The sequence below is a fragment of the Vicugna pacos genome, chromosome 5, assembly GCF_048564905.1.
Source record: "Vicugna pacos chromosome 5, VicPac4, whole genome shotgun sequence".
Lineage (NCBI taxonomy): Eukaryota > Metazoa > Chordata > Mammalia > Artiodactyla > Camelidae > Vicugna > Vicugna pacos.
In genome coordinates, this window is record NC_132991.1 from 72,165,241 (window position 1) to 72,191,981 (window position 26,741).

At 35.9% G+C, this 26,741-nt stretch overlaps 1 protein-coding gene across 5 annotated transcripts in view; it reads right to left on the bottom strand.

Moving 5' to 3' along the window:
* PLCL1 (phospholipase C like 1 (inactive)) overlaps positions 1-26,741 on the bottom strand; it is a 304,833-nt gene that overhangs the window by 54,276 nt on the left and 223,816 nt on the right. For all 5 annotated transcript variants that reach the window (XM_072961537.1, XM_072961535.1, XM_072961536.1 and 2 more), the window contains 2 exons: positions 4,196-6,670; positions 1,637-1,840 (listed from right to left, as the gene is read on the bottom strand). In XM_072961537.1, the coding sequence (XP_072817638.1) occupies positions 1,637-1,840; positions 4,196-6,616 (2,625 nt within the window). In that variant the 5' untranslated portion in view covers positions 6,617-6,670. The remainder of the gene's footprint in view (positions 1-1,636; positions 1,841-4,195; positions 6,671-26,741) is intronic.

Here is a 26,741-nt window from a genome sequence, read left to right on the forward strand (position 1 = left end):
ACTAGAAGTAGATGGATAAGAGTATCCACTTCCTTAAATTCTTTATCAGATGCACCATTTTTAAGAAAAAATGATGATTTGATGGAAAAGGAAAGTATCTCACTACACTTCTTTAATGTCTTTACTTAAAAACTTGTTATAAGATTAACTATGTTTTAACATTTTCATTGTTTTTAGTGGGTGGAGACACATAAATTGCTTGTTCACCTGAGAAGCAAAGACTATTTGTTGTCCCCTAATATGTATTCTCCCGCTATTTCTTAGTAACAGAGGAGATGACTTTTAGTTGAGCACTAACCCCTTAAAATAAAGACACTTCCCATTCTCATTTGCAGATAAGAGTGTCTGTGTGTCAACTCCAGGTTGATGAAATATAAGCAAATGTGGTCTATGCTTTTTCTGAGTAATGTCCTTAAGGGAAAGGTAATGCCCTCTTTTTCTTCTTTATCATTCCAGATGCATTTATTATGGTTGGAGCTTCAGTAGCCATTTTGAACCATGAGTATGGTCTAGAGATGGTGGAGCAGAAAGCTAGAGGAAGACTAGGTTCCTAAGAATTTTACAGAAGTGACACCCTGCATGGTTGGTCTCCAGATTTTTATGTTATAAAATAAAACCGTATTTTTAAGCCATGATTGGTATGCATTTTTAGTTTCACAAAGCTGAACTTAATCCTGATTGATGTAAGATTTTCCCCATATTTTTTTTATTCATTTTAAGTACTCTTTTTTTTAACATTTTTTTGAGTTATAGTCATTTTACAATGTTGTGTCAAATTCTAGTGTAGAGCACAAGTTTTCAGTTATACATGAACTTACATATATTCATTGTCACATTTTTTTTTGCTGTGAGCTACCACAAGATCTTGTACTTATTTCCCTGTGCTATACATTATAATCTTGTTTATCTATTCTTCATATGCCTGTCAGTATCTACAAGTTTTGAAATCCCAGTCTGTCCCTTCCCACTCCCCACCCCCTTGGCAACCACAAGTTTGTATTCTATGTCTGAGTCTGTTTCTGTTTTGTATTTGTGTTCTTTTTTTTAAAGTACTCTTTTCTATTTTAAGGTTATTTACACTTTATTTGGCATACATGTCACAAATTTTCCCAGTTTTCCATTTGGTCCTAATTTTTTTTATGGAATTAGGGGATACAAAAATATAATTATTCTTAAATTCAATTGCTACTTAAATTCCATTATATATTTGGAAAAATCAGGTAACAGTATTAGCTTAGAAATACAAATTCCAGAGAAATATTTTGTCTCAACCATCGTAAGGCAATACTGAGACATAATTTTACTTCCTATAAGTATGCAATTAAATGGTTGACTTACAGGCTAAAGTCATTTAGATGATGATAAATTGTGTATACTTTTGAGGACTTAATCGAGCATCATTCTTTGCTAAAGCAGAGATTTTCCATTTTTAATCTGTGGAGCTCTGGGTTCAAAGCACTGCCTCAGAGGTCTCCACTGGAGCTTAGGGGAGGCTAAATGGGTCAGCTCGACCTGTCACCCCCAATCTAGGTTTCAAAGGCAGTCACTTCAGGTTACTCACTAGAGTGCCACAAAAGAGCCCCTGCCATATGACTTCCTCCCCACACAGACAAGAAATAGAGTCACAATTTCCTACCAGATCATAAGCAGCCAGCATCTTTTTCTGCACATCTGGAATTGCCCCCAGAGGCTCCAGATAAGGAAAGTTGTCTTTCATCACAAGAGAGACTGAGGGAGTACTGTCACTGGTGATGAGTCGGGAGGACAGGGTCAACAGGCACTGCTTCAGACTGGCAATTGGAGGAAGTCCACACAGCTCCTTAACAGACACTATGGCGTTCTGTGGGGAAGAAAACATGGAATTACACTTCTGACCACATGACACATCACCCCCAGTGCTTCCAGGTTTACACCAAAGTATATTCATTAAAAGAATACCCTTGAATATATATGTACTTTGAAGCAAACTGGATTATAACCAACTAAAAACGGTGTGCTACTCATGGAGATCACGCACAGAGCTAATTCAAAATTACACTTCACCTTTCTCAACTGTTAGCAGCTGCACAAATATGCCACAAAGTAAAGCAGATTACAACCCAAGGCTACACAGTGCTTTTCAAAGTATGGCTTTGGAATATTCTGGAAATCTGAAATATTCTGGAAGAATCAGAGAAATTAACATTGGCTGGTCATAAATATCTTGTTTAATATGTATCACAATGAGCAGAAAACACGTCAGTGGTGGCGCATTGAAGTGCATCTCCTTTGAGCTTCTCCCCTCAAGGTAGCAGCCTACTATTACTCAGTACCCTCTTTTGACTTGATGAAACCATCAGTGGTGTTCCTTTATCATTCCACTAGAAATGCACCTGATACACACATAACAAAACATATTTCATGTAAAGCTACATTTGTCCATGTGACAGGCATTTAAAAAATTTCATTTGAAGTAGGAATTATGCCTATTAACAGCGTACCTAACCTAATGTGTGTCTGATGAATTTAGTGACAATGATGGTATTCATTTTTCTACTAATTAGGTGCCAAATAATCCTTAACCAAAAAGATATGTTGAGGTGGGATAAGTTATCAGTACTAAATGGAAAAACTTTCTCCATCACAAACTCTCCCTAATATGTATTTTAAACACATAATATATGCAAAGGATATAGTTCAAGAATTATATAAAACTATATAAAATCTACTTCAAACATATAAAGTTAGGTGTAGAAACAACTTGCAACTAATTTAACATATGGATTCATACTAGTTGTAGAATTATGTCACAAAAAGTCAGGTAGATAATGCTAATATTTGTAGGCTATTTTTAAGATAGTGGATAAGGCAACCCACCTCAAGTTATATGCTTACAATCTAAGTGTTTGTATGTGGTTTATTTCCCCATATTTTGGTGATTTAAAATTGATTTTAAGCCTATCTCAGAATTTCTCAGCGAAATAATGTAAAAATAAAGTTTTCACCAAGTCGTGGTTTGGCATTTGACATCACATGACTAACAACCATGAATGATCATTGGGTTTTGGTGGCAGGTAATTCTGGATTTAAAGTTCAACTTTCTTATCTATTAAATGCAATATTTGGGAAATATTACTCAACTTCTTCAATCTTGTTTTCTATTTTGAATGTAAGGATTTTTGGTGAAGGTTACTATAAAAATGTTAGCTAAAGGAGCAAATAAATTGCACTGAAAAATATTCCTCTCCTGTTTGGCTAGGATACATAGACCACTGCCACTTCTGTCAAACAACACTTCCTTGCACATTGCAGGAACTTAGTAAGCATTTGCTGTTTGGTGGCGTCTCAGTAACATGAGCCCAGAATAAGCATATAAGTAGCACAGAAGAAAGAAGTTTGCAGCCATCTCTGATTACAAGCATTAATGAAGGGAAGGAAAACAACACTGAATTTCCACATGTCGAAGCTGGGTAATTTACTTACACTCTCATTCAATTCTCATAATAGTCCTGTGATGTAAGTATTGTTATTTTTCTTACCTTATGAGGAGACAACTGATGATCAGAGATCTGAAACAATTTGCTCAAGATCACACAGTGATAGAGTTTAATCCAGAATCCATGTCCTTTCAATTAAACCTCAGTTCTAGGAGAAGACTAAATAGTTTTCAACAAGTTCAAGTGCTGAATTTTGTTTGTTCTTGTGGGGAGTAATTTATTATTGTTGTTATACATTTAAACAACTAAATAATCTAACAGGCATAACATTTGTTTTATATGACTTCAAATTCCCTTCTATGTTCTTATCCGTGAATATTTTACATATATACTTACAATTAGTATGCATGTGTTTGTATATGTAAAGTTTTGCATATTACATACACATATAATAATTTTATATTCTATGTACACATTCCCATATATCAATTTGGTTATGTATTAGAGATATTTAACGGGTATATATAAGCATTTTGCTACACTGATACTCCATTAACTGGCTTTGTTCAGGCCAAATTTAACACAGCATCCACAATTAGAAGCATAAAATATATCTGCTTCATCAAAAGCAATACTGAACTTAGTTCAGCAGTACACGGGTTTGCACATCCTTTCTGATCATTTTCTGAGGAATCAGATCATTAGTGGAAAACAATTTTCACTGCTGAGAGAGGGGTCAGGAGAAGTAGGGGTAGGGGAGAACAGTATATTTTTCCTACCTGCATATTTTCTCTCATATCTATGGCTTCTCGTAAGGGATGAACTGCTATCTTAAAGATGTCGTCTATGGTTTTAAGACCAATATTCCTGAGCATAGTACATTCCCGAACTTTCTTCCCCATTCTCACTGAAAGGCTGCGCTTCTGTGGCTTTCCTCCTCCACTTCTATTAGTTATTGCTATGTGGACAAAAAGAGTTACGTGCTCCATGATGTCACCCACAAAGGAGCGGAGGGGAACATGCCGATATCCAGGCTGCAAACATTCAAACGGTATGGTGTATTGCCCTATAAACTCATCCCCAATGTAGTCGTCATCCAGAACAACAAAACGGATCATGGCCAGCTCAGGTAGGTTCACTTGAAACTCAAATGTTTCATCAAAAATAGGATTATCACTGTTTTGTTGTACAGTTTTAGTTCTTTGTTCCGAACAGTCTGCTGGAATTCCATGTATCTCTATACACACGTAGGGATCTATGACATCCCCTTTGGCACAAGCTCCCTTGGGCTTTGGGAAGTTCTGGCCACTGATGATCTTAATATGAAGAACTAGAGGAGACACCCCGGGTACAATGCCCTTTGTATTTGCACTGAAGTAAGAAACTTCATCTCGCATGATAGATGGCCTTAGGACATAACCACAGCCTCCATTCTGAAGAAACCAGCCTGTGTGAAGGTCCATCATTGGTCCCGGAGTCTGAAAATTCATTGCCACAATCTGACAGCCACAATTCCAAAAGTCCTGTGGATTCAAGTTACTGGAATCGATTCTCATGGCACTTGGATAGACTCGTGATAAGAACTTCTTATTATAATTTACAAAATCCTCCGGGTATTCATTTGCAATTCGGCTAGCCTCTGTTTCACTAAATGAACAAATTTCCCAATAGTTTTGGCTTTTCATAGACAGTTCAAAATCCCTGTACTGCACAGATTTACAGATAGACACCAAGTCAGAGAGCTCCCTACACAGCCAGATTTGTTTCTGCTCACCGTTGTAATCTACCGACATCCTTCGAGACATTTCGGCTTCTTCATCTTCGTCTGTTACCTCTCCTTCTAAAACATCTGGATCAGAAGGCAATTTCTTTCCTTTCACAATGATCATTCTTTTTAATTTTTCTGGTGATGGGAGGTAGGATTCCGATGGCAAAGGTGCTTCAGTATAGAGTTTACTGCCAAAGACCTTTTTCATCTGTTGAACCATTACCTTCTGCTGTGCTAGGGAGCAGTGATTCCCCAAGCAAAGAATGAGTGGGTATTCGGAAGCCACGAAGGCAAATTTATTTATCACCTCTATGACGCTTCGAAAGGAAAGGTGTGTTGTCATGTTATTTCGATTACAAAGGATTGGTTCATTGTCTGAACCATCATTTACATCAAGTTCAATGCTTCGACAGCCCATTTTCAAAGCTCTAACATACCCATTAACATCAGCCGGCCCCCTGAACTGGTCTTCTATGAGATAGGTGTTGTGCGAGGCATTGATGTAGTAGTGAGATAATGGCTGGCTCATATCTTGGGCAACCTTTTTTTGCTCAGGATCAAAAATGTCACATTCTGGTGACAACAAATACTGAGTAAAGCCATCAATTGCAAGAAACCCTTTCTGACGTCCCTCTTCAGAAAGTTCATATCTCCGAATAATGTCTAAGCACATGTCCTCTGTGATATGAGTGACTCCTTGCTCAGCTTCTAAAAAGAGCATTAGATCATTGGCGTCCAAATACTCTTTGTTTTTAGATATCTGTACAAGCAAGAAGTACACTTCTGGCCTGGTGCAAAGTTCACAAAAAGCTTCACAAAACTCCTCTTCTGTCACTCGGGTGGTCAGTTTTTCTTTGCTCTTCTGGATTTCTTTAAATTTTAACCTGATCTTGGATTCCTTCAGGGTAGGGTTGAGTTGTTTTATTAATTCTACAGAGGTGTCTTCCAACATAATCCCATTCCCATCAATATCTGCTGCTTCAAACACAGTTTTCAACCACATGAACCTTGGGGTGTTCTGGTTGCCTTCCATAAAATCGTGGGGTTGCTTACTTCGAGAAACCAGATACCGTAACCCTGACACCCAGATGTTTGCTACATCCGCTGAATTGGCAACCAGGTCCAGAGACTCGTAGTTTTCCCCGTGGAGTATGGAAAAGGCACAGTCCTCACAAATCTGGTCAGCAAGGCCATTGTTTCTAAACGTCTCCGTGTTCTTCCCCAGCCGGATCTCTTTAATGGCAGCAATATCAAGCTTAGCTTTCTCAAGGTCTTTCTTGGAAGGTTCCCAGCGAAGAGCCTGGAGGTCTGTGTCCAGAGTAAAAAAACGGTTGTAAATGCGAGAGTTGGGCCGAACCTTCTTCAGCTCACAGCCAGCCTGCATGAAGCTGATGCAGTCGCTCGCGCTGCTGATCTTCTTTTCTGACGGCATGCTGCTGAAGGACACAGTTTTCTTTCTTCCACCACATTTTTGGTTTGAAGGATCCTGTAAAACAATTTGAAGATAATGCATCAATTTCCTTTAGCAAATAAACAAACTCAGTAACACTCTATGAACTCCTCAGACTCCATTCAGATATGATGATGATTGGGACAGGAGCTAGCCTAAAATTTGCCTTTGCACTGTTGCGGAAAAGAGAAATTGCTGAGAAAATTCATATTATTCAGTTGAGAAAAAACTTATTTTTCCAATGCCTGTGTGCTCTCTGAAATACAATCAAGTATTAAGTTAACTGCAAATCACTCTTATTTGTTCATTAAATCATATTTCCTAAGAACCTCTACCTATTGGTACTTTGACAACCTAGCTCAAGTCCTATAGATACATGAAAGCAAAAAGCTGGATTTCTTTAAAAGTGTTCCTCATTTACGCTTTGCAAGTGTTTAGGTTTTATACTTCTACTTCAAATAAAAGATTTTTACCTTAATGTACAGTACATCAAAAAAGGCTTACAATATAGAGCAACTGAAAAATCACTTTTTCCCTCAAACTATTTTGAAGAGTAAAGGCATCTTGAAAGTCACATTGAGAGCTGGCAATAGACAAATGACTCTCACCTAAGCAAATTTTCAGACTGAGGTAAACAATTTAAATGAATATTGAGACTTCACATCTGCTTTTCAGTATAATGCTATTTGCAGTCACTGCTGAGAACTAAACAGAAATGTGAATGGCGCCACTAACTGTTGAGGTTCTTCCAACGTAAATTGAATCTCAAAGCCTTTTGCCATAAGATGTCACAGGGAGCATCTGCACCTTGCCTTGCACCCGTTTCTGTAAGTGTCCTTGAATCTTAGTCTCACAGAATTCTAGTCTCCTCAGCCCATTTCACCCATCCCTGAACAACGGTGCCAACGGGACACCAAACTTCATCTGTGCAGATCAGTGCATTTTAAGCAGGCTAATTATTTCTTGTGGCTATTTCCTTCTTGGGCGTGTCTAGGCCTTCTCACCTATTGTCTTTCCTAAATTTCATGTCCAGTCCTCTGAATATTCTTTTTTTTATTATTACATTAACATAGGTTGCCTTTATTTTTTTTTTGAATACTCATAAGATGATCTATTTCATCTCAGTCCTGGACCTTCCACTGTGTCTGTCACTCTCAACTCCTTTACACTGAATACCTGACCAATGCCACTTAAGACTGGATTTTTCTTTATACTTTCCTCTATTCAGACCACAGACTCAAATTAACAATGCTCTCAAACACATAATCAATTCATATAATTTTCCCAGGAACACATTTCCCCAAAGTACCTTAATCCATGTTTACAGTGCCCAATTTTATAAAGCATATCAAAGAGGCAGCCAAGTATAGATAGCCATTGTCCTTATGGCAGAAACAACTAGCCTCAAATTGGTATTTATTCCACTCCCTAGATATATGACCTTGGATAAGTCACTTAGCCTCTCAATCTTAATTTCCGCTTTTAAGTAGGAACCAATAATCATTATGTATAATAGAGTGTTACCATGAGACTCAAAAGAAGAAATGTTCATGAATATTTTATTTAAGCTGTAAGTACTTATAAGGTTATTCTTTTTGAAGGGAGAGGAACACTTCCTCATGCAACTGGTCACTGTAGGACCATCAGGAGGCACTGGCCAGGATACGGGGGTTATGCAGAAGTTGATTCATTCCTGACTTCTGAGCATTTAAGACAAATCTGCAGTGATAAACCAAAAATGTTTTTTAAATGCCATATGATATTACTTTTTTAAGCACTGAAAAGTGTAGCCAAAGTAGCCTAGGCCATCTCCTTCATTGGCATTCTTTTAGAACAGGATAGAATCTCTCTTTTAGGGCCTTATTCAATCGTGGTCTTGCCTGTAAGAGCCTCCCTAGCCTGTGATTCAGAAAAGGGCAGGATGATTTATTATTCAATTGACTAAAACCTTGCCTGCGAAAAAGAAACAAAATTTGCTTTAGTTATGGGATGGTGGTGGGATGATTCATTAACTCATATATCTGATCTTCAAGTGACAAAGATATAAATTACTCAATTTAGATTAGAGGATAGCGCTTCTTGGTGCCTTGGCATTTAAGAATTTAGCTCCTGCTTTTCCAGAGAGTTGTTATTTTTAATTATCCCACAGTGGTCAATTTCCTCATCCTTAAGTTAAAAAACAACCATAAATCTTCAGTTATTTATATGCAGATGCACTATTAAACACATTTAAATTCGTCACAGCCTACATGTTCAGAAATATCAGATGTCTGTGTGTATTTTTCCACACCATCAAGGCAGGCACCTAATGGCACTGCTGAGATGGGATTAATCTACCAAGTAGAATACTGAAGGAAACTGTGAACTGTGATGGCAAATGAGACTGCGACTCAGATTTTAAAGATGCCATTTCACTAGACTTTTAAGCTAATGAGAGCTTTCACATTAAAAGTTATTTTTATATAAACAGATCATGTTCCAAATAAGATTATTGTCAACAGTTATAAAACCACTAATGGTTCCTAACAAAGCTTAAATGGGAAATCGGTGTTCCTCTTAATGCATGTGTAAGGTTCCTGTACCACACATGCTATCATACCCCCCTCTTCATGGTCTAGTGAGCCACTCCAGACCTGAGCCCCTGTTTATGAGAACAAAACTACTGCTGTCAGGATAGCGGTCCTTTATGAGCCTCTCTTCTTTGTGGTGATACTTCCTTAAATCAAGACTTTCTCTCCTAGTTAGATAAGTCTTCAAGAGACAGATGTTTTATATTTTACCCCACAAAAGAATCCACCTGCCTCAAAATGCCTATTTCTTGCCTTGAATTTACGTAATTATTAAAATGGCTTAAAACTTGGGACTAGTGGAAAAGATATGATCTTAGGTTGTCATCTCACAAAAGACAAAATCCAAAGTTATTATAAGCCCTCAAAAGAGCCAAAAAAAAAAAAAAGGTCATAGCACATGTGAACAATTAGCTTGTCTACAGTTGAGTAGAGCCAAGGTTATTTATATTCAAAATATGCTGGAAAAGTTTCAGGACTCTGATATTTCTCTAGGTCTGTTCTTTCAATGGACATGCTATGCATTAGCTCTGAAAAGCTGGGAGGAGGGGAGCTGGAAACTGTGTTAGAGTGGACAGGAAGATGAGTGATTCCAAATCTCCTGATCTTCTTCACCACCCTCGCCTCTTTGCTGAGCTGCACACCCTCTAGTTCCCTGAAGAAGATCTTGGCAGATCGGTTGTGGGGAAGGAGAACCGTTCTGATACAGAGACAGGGGGTAGCCCCAACTGAGAAAAGCTGAAGTTGTAGATCTTCCTGTTGATAAATACAAAAAATTGATGATGAGATATGGGCAAATCCATTGCAGTTATCTATGTAACTCCAATGACTGTAAGGACATATTATACAAAGATTATTGTACAGTATGAGAACTTGACATTTACTTCAAAGATACATTTCCTGACTCTAGAATGAAGGGAAGAGACTAAAGTACCAACTCCCCTTAGAGTTTCTCCTAGAGCAGCTGACCAAAAAATAGTTTGAACTTATTTGGATAAACAGCACACTGTAATGCCTCTATCCCCTAAATTAAAGCTTAGCCTTATATTCTAGTGGGATCCAAAACTTAGTCAGGCATTGAGCTCAATTCTCTCTATATCCTAACATTTTATGTTTAAGTTTTCAAATTGTCATTTCACAAAAAGGGATTAAACTTAAACAAGTTAAATAATAACTAAACCAAACTGTGTTTATATGGTCTCTGAACATTTCCACATAATACTTTACCTTTTGGATCTACTGTCTTCTTAATCAATACTTTATATAAAAAGATTTAATCATCAGAATCAAGAAGAGGCTCATAAACTAGCAAAGCAATAGAAACATGTTTTAGTCTTCTATCAAACAAGACATTGATTTGCCTATGAACACTGTTTCTAATATAGTCATATCATAAAGATAATTTCTATCTAATGTCATGATGTAAGAGTTGATGTCCAATCTTAGAATAATTTCAAAATACTAAGGAAAATGGACAAATGTTGGTCTAGTTTTTTTTTTAATTTTTCATTACTTTCTACAATATTGTTGCTTATCCACTACTAGGAATAGGATACCACTCATGAGTACATGAGATTCCCACACAACAGTAAAAACTTTATAGCACCCTAAATATGTTTTATTAAGCTCAGATTGGGAAAACTGTTCATAAATCAAACTAATAAACTTGTTTCCACAAGTTCCCATTGACATTTGCTCTCTGAGCCCAACAAGGCTGGATATGCTGCAAGTTCCTTAACAAAACTCAACAGAAAATCATTTTCCATCAGAACACACTGATAAACCCCAGAAAGAACGCTGCTTATTCAATGCAAGGGCAGCTTTGGGTCTAAATAATGAATTGTTTCAATATAATAATTTTAGGAAAAAAGTACTTTAAAGAAAAAAGCAGCACAAAAATGTAAACATACCTAACTCCATGGAACTGTACATTTAAAAATCATTAAGATGGTAAATTTTATGTTATATACATTTTACCACAAAAGAAAGGCATACTAAAGCTTTGTACAAAAATTTCAGAGTAAAGGAAAAATATCCATATTTCCCGAGTTCTGATCTGACAAACATGCTTAAACATCTAATTGTATTGTCACATACTCCTATTTGGGGGGGGGTGCTTTTAGGTGGACAGTTCTAAGTTGATTTGTTGATTAAAGAACAAATTTACAAAAACTTAAAGAATATCAATCAAAACACCGGGTGTCAAACTGTGACCAGATGGAATCTTTGTTTCATAATCCACCTACATAAATGCCAATACACTGAAGTGACATTTACTTTTTCTTTTTAGTATAAGGGGGAAAACATTTATTTTTGAAGAGTTCTCTTAAGGAAGTCTTCGCATAAGAATTTAATAGATTATAACTAAAAGACAAAATATATATATATATAGGCACATAAATCTCATTTTCATCATAGGGAGCCTATCTTGTTCGTATAGACAACTTATGAGCTACAACTTTATACTAATGATACTCATTCCAGTTTTATGAATTTCCAAGCAGAATTCAGAAATAAAAGGTTTAGTTGATATACGAAATTTTCCAAGGACTGTAGACAATATAAATAATTTGGGATCCAAATGAGCCCCAATGTTGAATATTGAGAGGCCTCTGGTCTCCATTCTTTGTTCATTCATTCAACAAACAATAATAGGTACCTACTTCATGCAAAGGAGTGGCACATTTTAGAGTTTTAAAGAAACTGATATGGCCTGACTTTAATGTTAAATAGATTACTTTGGATGTGCACTCAAGGATTTGATATGGACAGAACTGAAGATGGTACAGTAGGTGACTACGGTAGAATTAAAGGAAAGAGATGGGGGATGGCCTAAGGTAGATTACTAATAAAAGTGATGGAGAAAAGTCTGAAAGTATCAAGAAATAGGAGGGAAACTCAGAAGTTCTTGACTCAGTCTAGGACAACTCCTAGATTTCTAGCTTGAATGAGAGAATCCATTCCATTAGATGAATGGAAATATTGTTAACAGATATAAAATATGAGGAGAGGTAAAGCTGAAGGGGAGCTAAGTTTGCTTCAAGCCTTGGTGGAGTTTAGGTGACTATGAACCACTGAGGTGAAAAGGCTGGGCAGAGGACAAGATCTAAGACTGAAATAAAAGGCTGTGGAGTAAGAGAACCAGGAGCATGGGTCTCACAGAAACCAACGAATAGATCTGAAGGAGCAAGTGCTAGAAAATAAGATGTTAAAATGGCTTATTAGATTCAGTTGTTAAGATAATTCCTGGTAACTTTAATGAGAGAACGTCTTATGTTGCCTTCAAAATGGTGAGGATGGTGACGGGGGGAAAGCCAAACTGCAGCCTGAAAGGAGCTGAGAGCAAAGGGTTCCAGGAACGTAGACGAGCAGGTACAAAGGTCCTTCAGTGGGCAAGAAGGTCAGGATGACTATGACATAGTAACTGAGGGGCAGAGCAGTCCCCGAGGAGACTGGAACAACAGGCAGAGGCCAAGAGAGATAACCCAGGAGAAGGCCACCCTCATAATGCTGACTTTATTGACTCAGATTGGTGACAACTCAAGGAATGTATACATTTATGTAACATATCCTATCCAATGTGCCTATGCCCAAATCCGCAACCATGTCTGGGAGTTAGGCAGTCTAGAAAAAACCCAGCCCCCTACACAAAGCCTAACTCTTCACATAAAACTCACTCTATCTGTTGCCTTCAAGTTTCAAGTAAGGAAAGGCTGCAACTATAGAATTACACCGTTTATTCCATATTAAAATTTCTGAAGTTATTTTCTCACAGTAAGCTCAAATTACTTAATGCAAAGTCACTAACAGGTGGCATCACTTACTTGCGATCAACACCATCTGACCCACTTGATGTCACTGTGGGACAGCAGGGGTGGAAGTCCTGATAGTCACTGCTGAGAAGGGGCTGAAGCCTGACCCAAGCTCTGTGAACCACATGCTCTCCCTGGTGGCTCTCACTAAGCCTGCTTGGTTAGAAGCTGAATTTTATTATCCATAGTGAAAGCATTCTTTCTCTACACCATCTTACAATTCAACAGCATTAATTAAAGGCAATGCTAACTTATGCATGCACATATCTCTTCCCAAATTAAGTTTCACGTCTGTATTTAACACTGCATTTCCTTTATAAAAAGTGACCCATTTAATAAGATGCACTAAAGCCATCTCCTTTAGGAAATCTACTCCACTGTGTATAGCTTATATGTTAGGAAACTCATTGAATCATAGGAAGCTGGTGACCCTGTAAATAGTCTTTTAAATGACATCTCTTAAACGACTCTCCTCACTTGAAAGCAAAAATCATTGCTATTCTAAAGGCAAAGATGGGATAAAGTATAGGAGGAGTCCATTTCAGGTGAGTTTTTAGTACTATTGATTTGTTTGGTGGAACAGAGGAAGTCTCTGTCATGCTGTATCTCCCTGCAATCATTCATTAGAATTCATTAAGACATGACTCTAAATAAAAGTGATGACCTCAAGCTCTTCTGCTGCCTGGTTCCTACCCAGTTAGGTTGTTTCCACAGGTATGATGCTTATTATGCTTGTACCATGTATTATTTCAAAATACAGCATTCACTTATATGAAGATTAACTGAGCTCCTACTATGTGCTAAGCACCATCCCAGTGATTGATTCTTTAAAAATTATTAATCCCAATACTAATGTCTCCTGGAATAAATGCTTTCTCTCCATCACTCTTTTAGTGTATAGGTTTTTATAGCAGATGAAATTAGTAAATAGAATAATGACAAAAATCATTAAATATAATAATTAAAGCAAAGCATAAAATGAATGCTTCTAAATAAATAAAAACAGCTTTAAATAATACTGAGAATGTCTGAGAACCAAGATCACAAAGGAGTACAAGAGCTGATGTGGTGATATTAAAAGGAAGTACTAGTAATTAAGTATAGTTAAGTTATATCTTTAACGCTAGGGTGTTTATTGAGATACTTAACAGAAAAGAAAAAACTAAGCTTTGAAATGTTCAAAATCTATAAAGGTCTTAGGAAAAATAATTTTAAAAGCGTTGCCATTTAACAAGAAAACTAATACGACTTTCACGTGGAACCTCATCATAATTTTATACCATGGGGAAAAAAACTCTTAAATTTCACAGCTCTACCTGGGACTCCGTTATTCCTAGGTGTGCTAGAAAGACCTTACCACTAACAGTGTGACTTGTAAGAGTTTGCTGCAGGAACCCAGAAGATGGCATCAGTGGGGTTAGTCACACCAAAGTCCTGTCTCCAGGCTCTCATAATAACTGCTAATAGTCAGACTGGAAAGTTTATTATTAACCAGAATATTACTGGATTTTAATAGCTTAATAATTTTATAATGCCTCTGAAAATAACTGGAATAGCAAAATCAGAGTTAAGGAGCCACATTCTACCAGTTTCATTTTGAAACAAGAGGTTTCTTTATTCTCCCCTAGATCATAATGTTCGTCACAGATCAAAACAGATTTGGTTTGAAATTTTTAACAAAACTGGGAAGAAACCAACTCAAAGGAATGGTAAGACTAACAGTAAATAATACCAAAATACCCTTTCAGAGTCACAATTTCAAGAACACTATATCGTAAACCCTAAAATGTTATTTGTGAAACGTCTCAAATAGCCTACTTATATGTGATGTTTATTCAACAGCAGTGAAGAAGTCTCTCTCCTTGACCCTTTTTTTATATATCCTCATTTCTGTGATTCATTCAAGAGGCAAAATCATTAAAACCTAATTTAAAAATCTCTGACCTTTCATTGTAGATCAATGCTCACAGGTAAAATCAAAGACTATTCACCTGTTTGGAATTTTTTTTCACCTGTACAGAAATTAAGTCCATATAAGTGAGGAGAGCTACCCACAGAGGAAACCAGGCAGATTAGGATCTGAAAACCCATGCCTCCAGATGCCCAATTCATCCTATTGTTCCACTGATTTCTACCATTTCTGTTTGCCACAGAATTATTAGGGCACAAACACTGCCATTGTTTATTGTGAAACTTCACTAACTGACAGACTTTATTCTCAAGTCTTATTTCCCTGCAAGTCCACAAATGTAGATGTTCCTTTAGAGTGTCAACTGCCTTTGTGGGAAAGGCCTTCTTTCTCACTTAATCTTGCCAATCTCCCTTGCATCCTTCACAAGCCACTCCTTTGTATATAGTTATAAGGTACATTAACATTCCCATTTTTCTAATCAAAACATGACCAATTTCAACTCACTCAACTGCTACATGCAATACATTGTTTTGCTTTATAAGGCCCAGGATAATGTGTTACAATGCTGTGTCTTAGCAGCTCCAATGTGGACAAAATGAAGTGAACACCAATAAAGGTCATCCAACAATTATTCAGCGGCATTTGCGGAAAGACATGCTAATAATCCTGTTCCTCTAAGACAGATGTCCACCTCACACTCAAAGCAGTACATTTGAAATTCACTGGGGGACTGTGCAACTCTCAGCAGAGGTCCCAAGAACCAGGTGGGCCTGGAGACTGAGAAGTGATTCTGTCCTTCCTCACGAGACTCCCTGCACAGCAGGGCCCAGGAATTTTGGCCGAACTTATGCCAGAGCCGACTTTGTTGTTTCTGGTGTGAGGATTATTGAAAGTGTTCTTCATGGAAGGCAGCATGTCATTGTCCCCAGAAAAAGAAAGTCTGCAATGAAGAATATGTAATGTCTGCTTTTAATACTTATCTTGCTAATACATCCCTTTCAGTGTATTATTGCAGAGATTAAATATAATACCTTAGTTATTTCATAGGAATAACCATGTAATTGATGCTTAATAAGGGCATTGATCAGAAATTGATATATGATTAGGGAGGCCTTCAAATCTGTGTATAAACTTTTTTCATTGCAACCAGTGTTGCATATTACCTAAACTACATTATCTGAAAAATTAAAATATCAACAGGAAAGGAACATTATTAAATAGAGTTCATTTCACAAATGTTCCTGGAAGAATTTCCCATTTTCCTCTGTGTGCTAAATAACCAGTTCACAGAATAGTTTTTACTTGATTTTGACTTTTCAATTTTAATGGTAATATCTACCATCAAATATGAGACACCAATATATTATTTACATTGATTTTAGTCACTTTGGAATTTAAACATATTCTCCAATCATCTTAATTTGAATAAATCATGTTTAAAATTAAAAAGGAAATACCCAGTATGTTTCAATACTATGTGAGTTCTACCAATTGTTATCATAGGGTATTATTGGAGCTGAATTTCAAAAATAGATATGATTTACAAAAACAAAATTATGTAGAATTTGCAAGTTGCTGGGAGGGTAGATCTTGAAAGTTCTCATCATAAGAAAAATAATTTTTAACTATGTGTGGTGAAAGACGTTAACTAAAATTATTCTGGTAATCATTTCACAATATACACATATATCAAATCTTTATGTACACCTAAACCCAACACAATGTTATGTGTCAATTAAATCTCAGTTGAAAAAACAATCATTTAGAGTTATATTAGCTTAAGTGGAAATAAGATTACAATCAGCCTCTGAATCATCAATTCAGAGCATAAAGTAAAATTAATGAAAAAGAATTTGAAAAATGGTCAACTTCCAGGAATTCATGGTTTTCCGTGCAACACTTGGTATGGACAAGATTTCAGACTATATACGCCATTTTTAAATTCCAATTGAGGTAAATATAAAATGTATAACTATTGATGGTTCTCCTTAGAGAAATCAGTGCCGTTGTACTATATAGAAACAGACATGTTTAGGTTTCTCATTAAGGAAAAAAATCTTATAAGAGATTTAAAAACAATAAATTTACTTCATCAAAGCATTTCATAAATATGTGTGACTCAGGACATGGAGATCAAATGTAAATTTTATAAAAGCATAATTCTATTCAAACCAAAAAAAATCCATTTATAGTCTAATTCCATTTTTCTCTACACTTGGGGAAGTCTATTCTATCATTTAATAAATAAATGTGTATCTTAACAAATGGACTATTTCTTGCATTTGCAATAAGTTTTATAGATTCTAAAATTTATATTTAAATTATTTTAAGTTTCACAGTTGAGTTTTTCTTCTGTAATAGAGCCCTAAGAGCAATAGCTGAGCTTTCTATAGAAGGTAGAGAATCCTGAATCACATATAAAATAGAACGTCAATTCTCTTGACCCAATGCAATGTACAAATGCATCCCTAATATTTTTTTTCTCTCATGGAAATAATAGAATATGCGCTTCGGGACTAGTAAGCACAGAGATGTAAAAGCTTTGACTCAAATAGCCAACTTGACTTGAACATCAAGGTGAATCTGATTAAAGGTTTCAAGTTTTATCCATAACTTCTGGAATGGGTTACAACCATCTAACACTTTAATCCTTATTGTAATACTTCTGTTTAACTGAACATTGGGCATCTGTCCATGTGCAACAAACAGATGGCAGAGCTCAGAAAGTGTTTACTCTCAGCACAGAGGCTCTTTTAGGGTGAATGTCCTCCTTCACCCTGATACTCAGTGAAGGCTCCAATGATCAAAGCAGAAACAACTCTATTGTCTGAATTTAGGAAAATGCAAAAGAAAACTATGTAAGGATAGTATTTATTTGAGATAATAAAACTCAAAGTCCATAAATACCTTACTTATAGGAATTACTGAAATAATTAAAAATTTCATCTCCCCAAAGCATAGGATCGGTACTAATGGATTATACTGTCACCATCACCATCTACTTGCATGATTTTGTGACAGGGAAAAAATTCTATGTCTATTGTTTATATTTATCAAAAGAATTTACTAATTTTTGGCCTAATTCATAGAGCTATCTCAAGAATCAAAGGAAATAAAGCATGCTAAAACACTCTGAAAAGCATAAAATTCCAAAACAGTGAATTATAGATCCATCTCACTTACAAATATAAGCCATATATTAAAAGAGCAATCAGTTCTTCAAAAAGTCAGGTTTATTCCAGGAATGCAAGAATGTATCAATATTAAACAAGTCATCAATGTAATTCAATAAATGAATAGGTTAAAAGAGAAAAACAATATGATTCTACCTATAAATTCCCTAAAGGCAATACATTAATTCCTATGAAAACTCTCAGTAACCCATGAAAAGAAGATAATTTCCTTCATTTGATCAAAATCCTATTTCAGAATCCTAGAGGAAAAAAAAAAAGAATCCTAGAGGAAACATCAATTGGTAAAGATTTAGATGAATTTCCATTAAAATAAAAAAGAAACAAAACAAGGCTACTACTTACTCAATATTTTAACATAATTCTGCATACATAAGCCAAAGCAATAAGGTAAGGATAAGAAATTAGACAAATATACTATAAAGGAGGTGAAAGATCATTACTAGCTGCACAGAAGATAACTATTTACCTAGAAAATTCAAAAAGATCAACTGAAAATTATCAGCACTAATAAAACGGATGGTGCCAAAATAAAATATAAATATAGAAAAATTAATAGCTGTCTAATATAACAACCTGTTTCTAAATGTAATGGCAGGGATGGTTAGAAGTGAGAGGAACCCATTGAAATTAACAACAGATACTGTAAACAAGCAAGAATAAATTTAACAAAATACGTGCAAAATTATATATAGAATTTTATTCTGTTTGAAGTTCAAAAAGAAGGATCAAATAAGTGAAAACATGAAAATTACCTACTAGAAAGATAATATTGGCAAAATTCAAATTCTCCACTAGTCAGCAGACAAATACAATGAAATTGTAATGAAAAGTCCAGTAGGATTGCTTCAGGGGTGGGGTGGAAGTGGAATTTCAAATAACAAAGGAAATAATATATTATTCAATGATTATTGTTGAAAAAATTCACTACTCATTTGAGTAAAAATATAAGTAGATTTCTATTTCATGCCAGACTAAAAATTTATTTTAGATGGATTGAAGATGAAATAAAATGTAGAAGTACTAGAAAAGATGTAAGCATATATTTCTACAGTTTTGGGGTAGGGAAGATATCTTCTTAACAAATAAATCAAGGCTACCAACCACAGAGGGAAAGACTGACAGAATAGAGCACATAAAAACTTAAAACTATGTCCAAATTAAAAAAAAAAAACTTCAAACTGGAAAATATTCACTATATGTTCCTGAATTTATAAAAAGTGTTCACAAACTAATTTTGGAACAGTCAAATTCACAAAATTATATAATTGCTTCAAAATTAGTGAAAAGATGCTCAAATACAATCACCTATATGTACTATAAAAACACAAAAATTATTACATTTGCATATCAGATTATCAAAGGTTAAAAATTGTGAGGTGATGGGGAAATGGGGATTTTCATATTATAATGTTATGTCGAAATAAAGTGGTACAACTTTTCTAGAAGGCAATGTGGTTATATGTTTTGAAATGTTAAAGACGCATCTACTTTGATCCAGCAATGTCATTTTTGAGACTCTCTTATGGAAATATTTGAATAAATGGGCAAAGATGTAAGTATAAGGCAGTTCAATGCCACTCTGTTAATAATATAAAAAATATTAGAAATAAAATAATGAACTAAACACCCATTCCCAGTAACGATTGGCAAAATAAATCACAGTACATTCATGCAACACGATTCTCTGCAGCCCTTATAATGGATGACATAGATCTATAAATCTTAAAATGAATAATCTTTGTATGCATATGTGTATGTGTCTTTAAAAAGTGGATAATATAAAAGAGTACATACATATACTAGGAGATCTCATCATTTATAGATAACAAATCTGGAAGGATATATTCCAACTGGCAACAGTGATTACCTCTAGGGGACAAGAAGCAGAATTACGGAATTAGTTTTCTCTGCATTGCTCAAATTATTTAAAATTAACATATATTAGCATATATTACGAAAAAACATATTAACGATATTTCCATAGCGTTAGTCCTATAATTACCTCATTAATTATCAGAAAGTTGCACTTTGTAGAGATAATTAATAATATCTGTCTTTAAAGACTTACTTGAGGCATAAAGTGCATGACCTTATTTTTGTTAAAATAATTACACCAATGTTATTTTAGTTAAATATGATACTTTAAATATTTATTATTCTTGGGACTGGTCAATGCATCTCTATTACAGTATAACAAAATATTCCCTAAATAGCATGACAAATCTTTGATTTGGAAATTATTTTAGACTCTTACACTTCAGAACTACTGACTTTAATTAGCTGTGGTGAAAAGAATGTCCAAAACACAATTCAATTTTGTAATGTATCTGTAAAATTAACCTCATGAGTACTTAAACAATCAATTTAAATGAAAATGTATAGTATATCTCTTCTTGAATCAAACTTTTGCTATCTCTGAGCTTTGAGAGTAGGTATAAGTAGATGAATGTTCCCCGAGGAGGAAAGGAGATTAAACTGAGATTTCCTGACTAGTTGTTTAAATCAGTTTGATTTCAATTAAATGCACTCCACTGATAATGAGATTCAAATCTGCTGTATTAAATTAGGACTTAAATACGTTTCAGAGAAATTGGATTCAGCAAGAATTTCATATAGGTTACAAGAAGTTTAATCTCTTAGAGAACACTTCCTAATTATCAAAATTTCAACAATTTTCATCAAATACAAAAGCATAGCCTTAAAAGATCTCCCCCAGTAACCTTGACCTAACCCTCTATTTTCATGTCCAGATATGGACTCCAAATTTGCCTTTGTGTTCTGTCCTCTTTAACACATTCCCACGTCTTTCTCTGGAAAACATGGTACACAAAAGTGTCTTTCATTGTCTTCTAACCCACACTTCTTTATTGCTTTAATTATAGCTACAGAGTCCCTTCTTTAACAGAGGATTCTTATCTAATTAAACTCAACTAACCCCAACTTACAAAGTGATTTCTGTCCATCCTTGCCACTTAAAGCCCTCTTCTTCCAACTATACTTAACTCTCTGCATTTAACTTGTGAATCTTAGGAAATTCAACTAATGAACTCAGTATTCCACCTTGAATGCTACTTAAAATAGCAAATATTTTTCTGAGTTATGTTTACACTTTCAGGAAAAATAAAATGCTTTTCAATATATTAAAACACACTAAATCTGCTCAGTTACGACTGGGACGGCTGCGTCATGAGCAGAAAATCCACAGCATGAGAATATAACCATGAGAAATAATAAGCTATGTAACTAGAATAAAAATGCTCTCATATCCCGTGTAAATCTGAGCCAAATTCCGCCGAAACGCTAACAGTCAATTATGGTGCATATTCCTAAATGTTGGCTCACTGTTTTAAAAAACTGCCAGGTGGCTTCCTTTCTTGGCATTGATAGAAGTTTACAAAACTCTGTGAAATTTGAAATAGTTAGACTTGCTCATCTTAGCAGTTTTAAAAATGTGATGAACATCACAGCCTTTTACAGGACTCTAAATTAACACATACTGATCTCTAGGCTATCAATTTGCCTGAATACAAAGATATTTAAAACACAATTTGAATTGTGTAGGGATTTTTGTTGTTACATAAGGTCATTAGTTTTACTTAAGGACCTTGAGTTTCCATTTGTTAATGAAACTGACTGGCACACCCTTGAGAGGACAAATTTCTAATACATCTACTAATGTTCTCTGGAAAGGGTAAGACATTTTATCCCAGGGAGTGTGAATCCCATGGTGAAGAACTAAGAGAGAGATTCCCATTACAGATTCTTCTTTAGTACTTAATCATAACAGGATCACAGGCAGCAAGGATTCCATGCCATGCTGGGTCAGTTAAATTAAACTTGTTTCAAAATAACATTTCATTTCTTAGATCTCATTTAAATTATCAGTAAAAAGAACACTAAAGTCACGTATTACTATAGAACTGGTAGAATGACAGAGAAACAAAATACTTAATGGAACAATTTATAATCTATAATCATTTTCTTAAAACAGCATTTCTACTAAACACTTTGCAATGAAAAAGCATAGTCATTTACAAATAGCTTAGAGATTAATCTCTAATTAATCTCTTAGAAAAAGAGACTTGACAACCCAACACATTTAAATTTAATTAGTAGTGCCATGAGGAAAGCATGTAAAGAATTAAAAAGGAAATCCATAATGAATTTACTAATTTACTTTCATATTATCATCGCTAGATGGGTTTTTTTCTTTTTCTTTTTTTAGCTTTTAAGATATTTCCTTTTTATTGAAATATAACTAATTTATAATGTTATGTTAGTTTCTGGTGCACAGCAAAGTGATTCAGTTTTATCTGTATACATATTTTTTTTTCAGATTCTTTTCCATTATAGGTCATTACCAGGTACTGAGTATAGTTCTCTGTGCTATACAGTAGGACCTTGTTGTTTATCTGTTTTATATACAGTAGTGTGTATCTATTAATCCCATATTCCTAGGTGGTTGCTTAATAGTAACTTTTAAAAATTGAGAAGAAAGTGGCAACTAGTCCTGCCTATGAGAGTGACTACGTTCATTATTCCTTCAACAGTCTCCAAGTAAAATCACTTTATATTCATACATGAAAATCCAAAATAAGGAGAGTAAGAGAATCTCACACTTCTAAGAAGTTTTATACCCTTCAAAGGGCTTCCACATTTGTTTTCTCATGAGATCTCCACAAAATTTTAAAGATGAGAAAAATCCGAGGCACAAAAAGACAATGACTTGCCAAAAACATATAAATCAGTGGCACAGTTGGACACCAAACCCACATATTCCTATTCCTGATTGAATGTTTTCCTGTGAGCTCACACCATCGCTGCATTTTACTACAAAAGCTCGTTAGTTCCCAGGGCGTTTTCTCAGCCTCTGGCCGCGGTGAGGAGCGCGTTTTACAGCTCTCGCGGTTTCCTCTCACTGAATGCTGAGTAAAGGGGGCTGTCACTTACAGTACTTCTCTCTTCCCAACTGTGCTATTTTATTTGGGAAAAATGCCCCCTCGAAAAGAGGGACCACAAAAAGGGGATATGGTATGGAAAATAACTTTGGGATATTTTAAATTCTTCCAATGTAAATTTATGGAGCTCCAACTCAGTACCAGGCATTCATCTAGATGAGCAGGTCGGCACTCAGCTTGGTAGTACGTGTCCTGTAATGTCACTTGTCGTAGAAAGATACATTAAAGAATAGTCACATAAACATTATTAAAATTTATAAGAAATGCTCTGATAGAACGTATTTTAGGTACAGGGACTAATTTAGATTGGAGTGGGGTCCTACAGGTCCCCTGAGAAACTGACATTTAAACTAGGCAAGCCGCCAGGCAAATAGTGTGGGAAGACTATTCTACGCAGAAGAAACAACACAGGAAGACCCTCAAGTAACCGCGCTCGTGCAGGCCAGCGTAGCAAACGCAGGGTGAGAGAAGGGAAAAACAAGCGAAGCTGGAGGGTCAGGCAGAAGGCAAACCAGACTGGGCTGGGAAAGCTGTTTCTGAAAAATCTGGAGTTTATTCTATGGAGATTTTAAGTCAGAAAGGTGAAAGTTCCTATATTAAAAATCTCTCTAACTGCTGGAGAAAGAATTTGGGGATGCAGAATTACTAAGGGAGCCATCCCTGAGATGGTGATCGCAGGAGATCTGAGTATACCAAACTGGGGTGGAACTAGAGAGAAGCAGGTTTTTTGAGGACTTACTAGAAGTGGAGTGGGAGATGGGGAAAGGGAGGAGGGGCTGCCACAAATGACCTCCAGATCTCTGGTGTGAGCAATGAAGAGACTGGAGGAACTATCTGCAGAAATTTTTTAAAAAGACCAGAGAAAGAGCAGATTTGTGAGCAGCTCTGGAGATGCTGAGAATGCAGTTGCAAAGAGAGGACTAGACCTCAGGATAGATATGTGGGTTCAAAATAAATTTGGGAACTGGGAACTGTCAGGTTATTTGTGGTATCTGAAGCCATAGGACTGTATGAAATAACTTAAGGGGGAAAAGGGAGAATAAAAAGAGAAACATATCTAGCACTGACCTTTGGGAAAGAATATTTTGAGATCGGTTAGAAGAAGAAAAGCTTACAAAGGAGATGGATAAAGAAAGCCAAAGCAGTAGGAGGAAACCAGACGTGTATGTTGTCATGACAGCCAGGAAAAGAGAACACTGCAAGAAGGAAGGGGTGGTCAGCTGTGGTGAAGGCTAGTAAGATAAGAGATGGGTCCACTAGATTTGATAACATGAGTGCCATTGGTGCCTTGGAAAGAGCAGCATCAGTGGAGTGGTGGAGCAGTGGCTGTAGAGAGTAGAAAATAGTAAATGGAAGAATGAATGTGTAGAGAGCACAGAAGTTTGGTTGAGTAAGGGAGCTGAGAAAAGAGCAATGGCTGGAGAGAGAGAGATATGAATCAAAGATGTTTTTATTTGTTTTTGCTTTTGTACCAAGGGGAAAGAAAGTGAGAGTAACTGGAGACAGGGACAGTGGGGTAGGGGAAGGATAATTGAGAAGAGGGAGAGCACTACACATCTATTAGAATGGCCAAAATTCAGAACACTGGAAAACATCAAATGCTGGCAAGAATGTGGAGCAACAGGAACTCTCAAGAACTCAATGCTGATAGGAATGCAAAATGCTACAGCCACTTTGGAAGACAGTTTGGTGGTTTCTTACAAAACTAAACACACTTCTACCATACGATCTTGCACTGCTTGATGTTTATCCAAAGGAGCTGAAGACGTCTGTCCACCCAAAAACCTACACAAGATGTTTAGAGTAGCTTTATTCATAATGGCCCAAACTTGGAGGCAACCAAGATGTCCCTCAGCAGGTGAATAGATAAATAAACTGTGATATATCCAGACAATGGAATATTATTCAGTGCTACAAAGAAATGAGCTATCAAGCCATGAAAGTACATGGAGGAACCTGAAATGCATATTACTAAGTGAAAAAAGTCAACGTGAACGCACTACATATTACATGCTGACAACTATATGACATTCTGGAAAGGGCAAAATTATGGAGGCAGTACAAAAATCAGTGGTTGCCAGGGGTTGGGGTCAGGGGAGAGATGAATAGATGGAGCACTTAAGATTTTTAGGGAAGTGAAAATACTCTGAATGGTACTATAATGATGGATATGTGTCATTACACATTTGTCCAAACCCACAGAATGTTCAGCACCAAGAGCGAACCCTAAGGTAAACTCTGGACTTGGAGTGATAATGATGTGTCAATGAAGATTCATAGACTGTGACAAATATTCCACTCTGGTTGCTGATGTTGATAATGGGAGAGGCTGTACATATGTGGGGACAGGGGGATATGAGAAATCACTGTACATTCCTTTTAAGTTTACTGTGTCTTTCCCTTGTCTAAAGTTTAAATTAAAGACAGTCAACTTAAATGTGAAAAGGATATAAGATCACTCAGTGTCTTAACATCTAAACTGGCAAAAGACAAATTAAGGAGATGGCTTTCTTCTATGTGTGTATCCAAGATGAGGCAGAGACTGATATTTGCCAGGAGTTTAACCAAGGGAAAACAGGCCCTATAAATTCTGTTAAATTATTTAACAGCCACAAACAGATGCAATTATTCATTGTCACTGAAACAAATAATTTTCTCTCTTATCTCAATGCCAATAAAGCAAACATTTGCAGGTGCTCAATCAGCATCCTTGAATAAGGCCAAACAATACAACTCTTTTATGAATGACAAAGGCAACATACACAAATAGGGTGACAAAATAATGAGTCATTGGCAAGCCAGATATTTGGAGAAGTTTTTTTTTTTTTTAATAAAACCAATCTGAAGAATGTGGAAAAAAGAATTTACCAAGATTCTCAATGTAAAAGTCATTTCATTGAATTGACATGTATCAAGCAATTATTGGAGAGAATTCCCTAAGAAAAAGATTATAAAGATTTGAAATAGCTCTTTCTGATTTTCTCATTCATTTGGACCGAAGAAATGACTAGTCTTACCTATCCTGGATGGAGAGTATACTGGGACTGAAGAAATTTTCGGAACTGAATAAAGTTTTCTAAAGAAGTTTTCTATAGAGGTTTTCTGACAAGGTGACATCTAAATCAATCCAGGGAGGACTACCACAGAAGATGCAAAATCTCCCTATATACTAGTCTTACTTCCTAAAAATTGTACCTCATTCTTTCAAATGATGAGTGCTTCTCTCTGTTCTAATCTTAGAGGATTTTGAGCATTTCACTATGCCCACCGAGCAGGGTGTACATAACATATGCGTGTGCAACTGCATTCTTAAAGAACAATCTTTGCTGCCCCCTAGTCTTCTATTTTGCATTTCCAGGTTCCAGTATTGTTTTTTCTCGCTCTCACTATGCTGATTTGCCTCCTGATTTAGGGGGCTTCTGTGGGGCTCTGTTAGTTTTCAACATTCACACCCACAGGCAAATCTATCCATTTAAAATGTGCTACAAATACGCTAAAAATCCTCCAGGTGTGTAGACTAAAGCAGAAACAATGTTGCAGTGTCTTCTATGTGTCATAGAGAAACTAGTGTTGGTCCCTGGGCCAGAAAGCAATCTTCCCAGCCTGTTGATGATACTGTGTCCATAATCCTCCATATACCAAATGGTCCCCTGCAATTATTGGT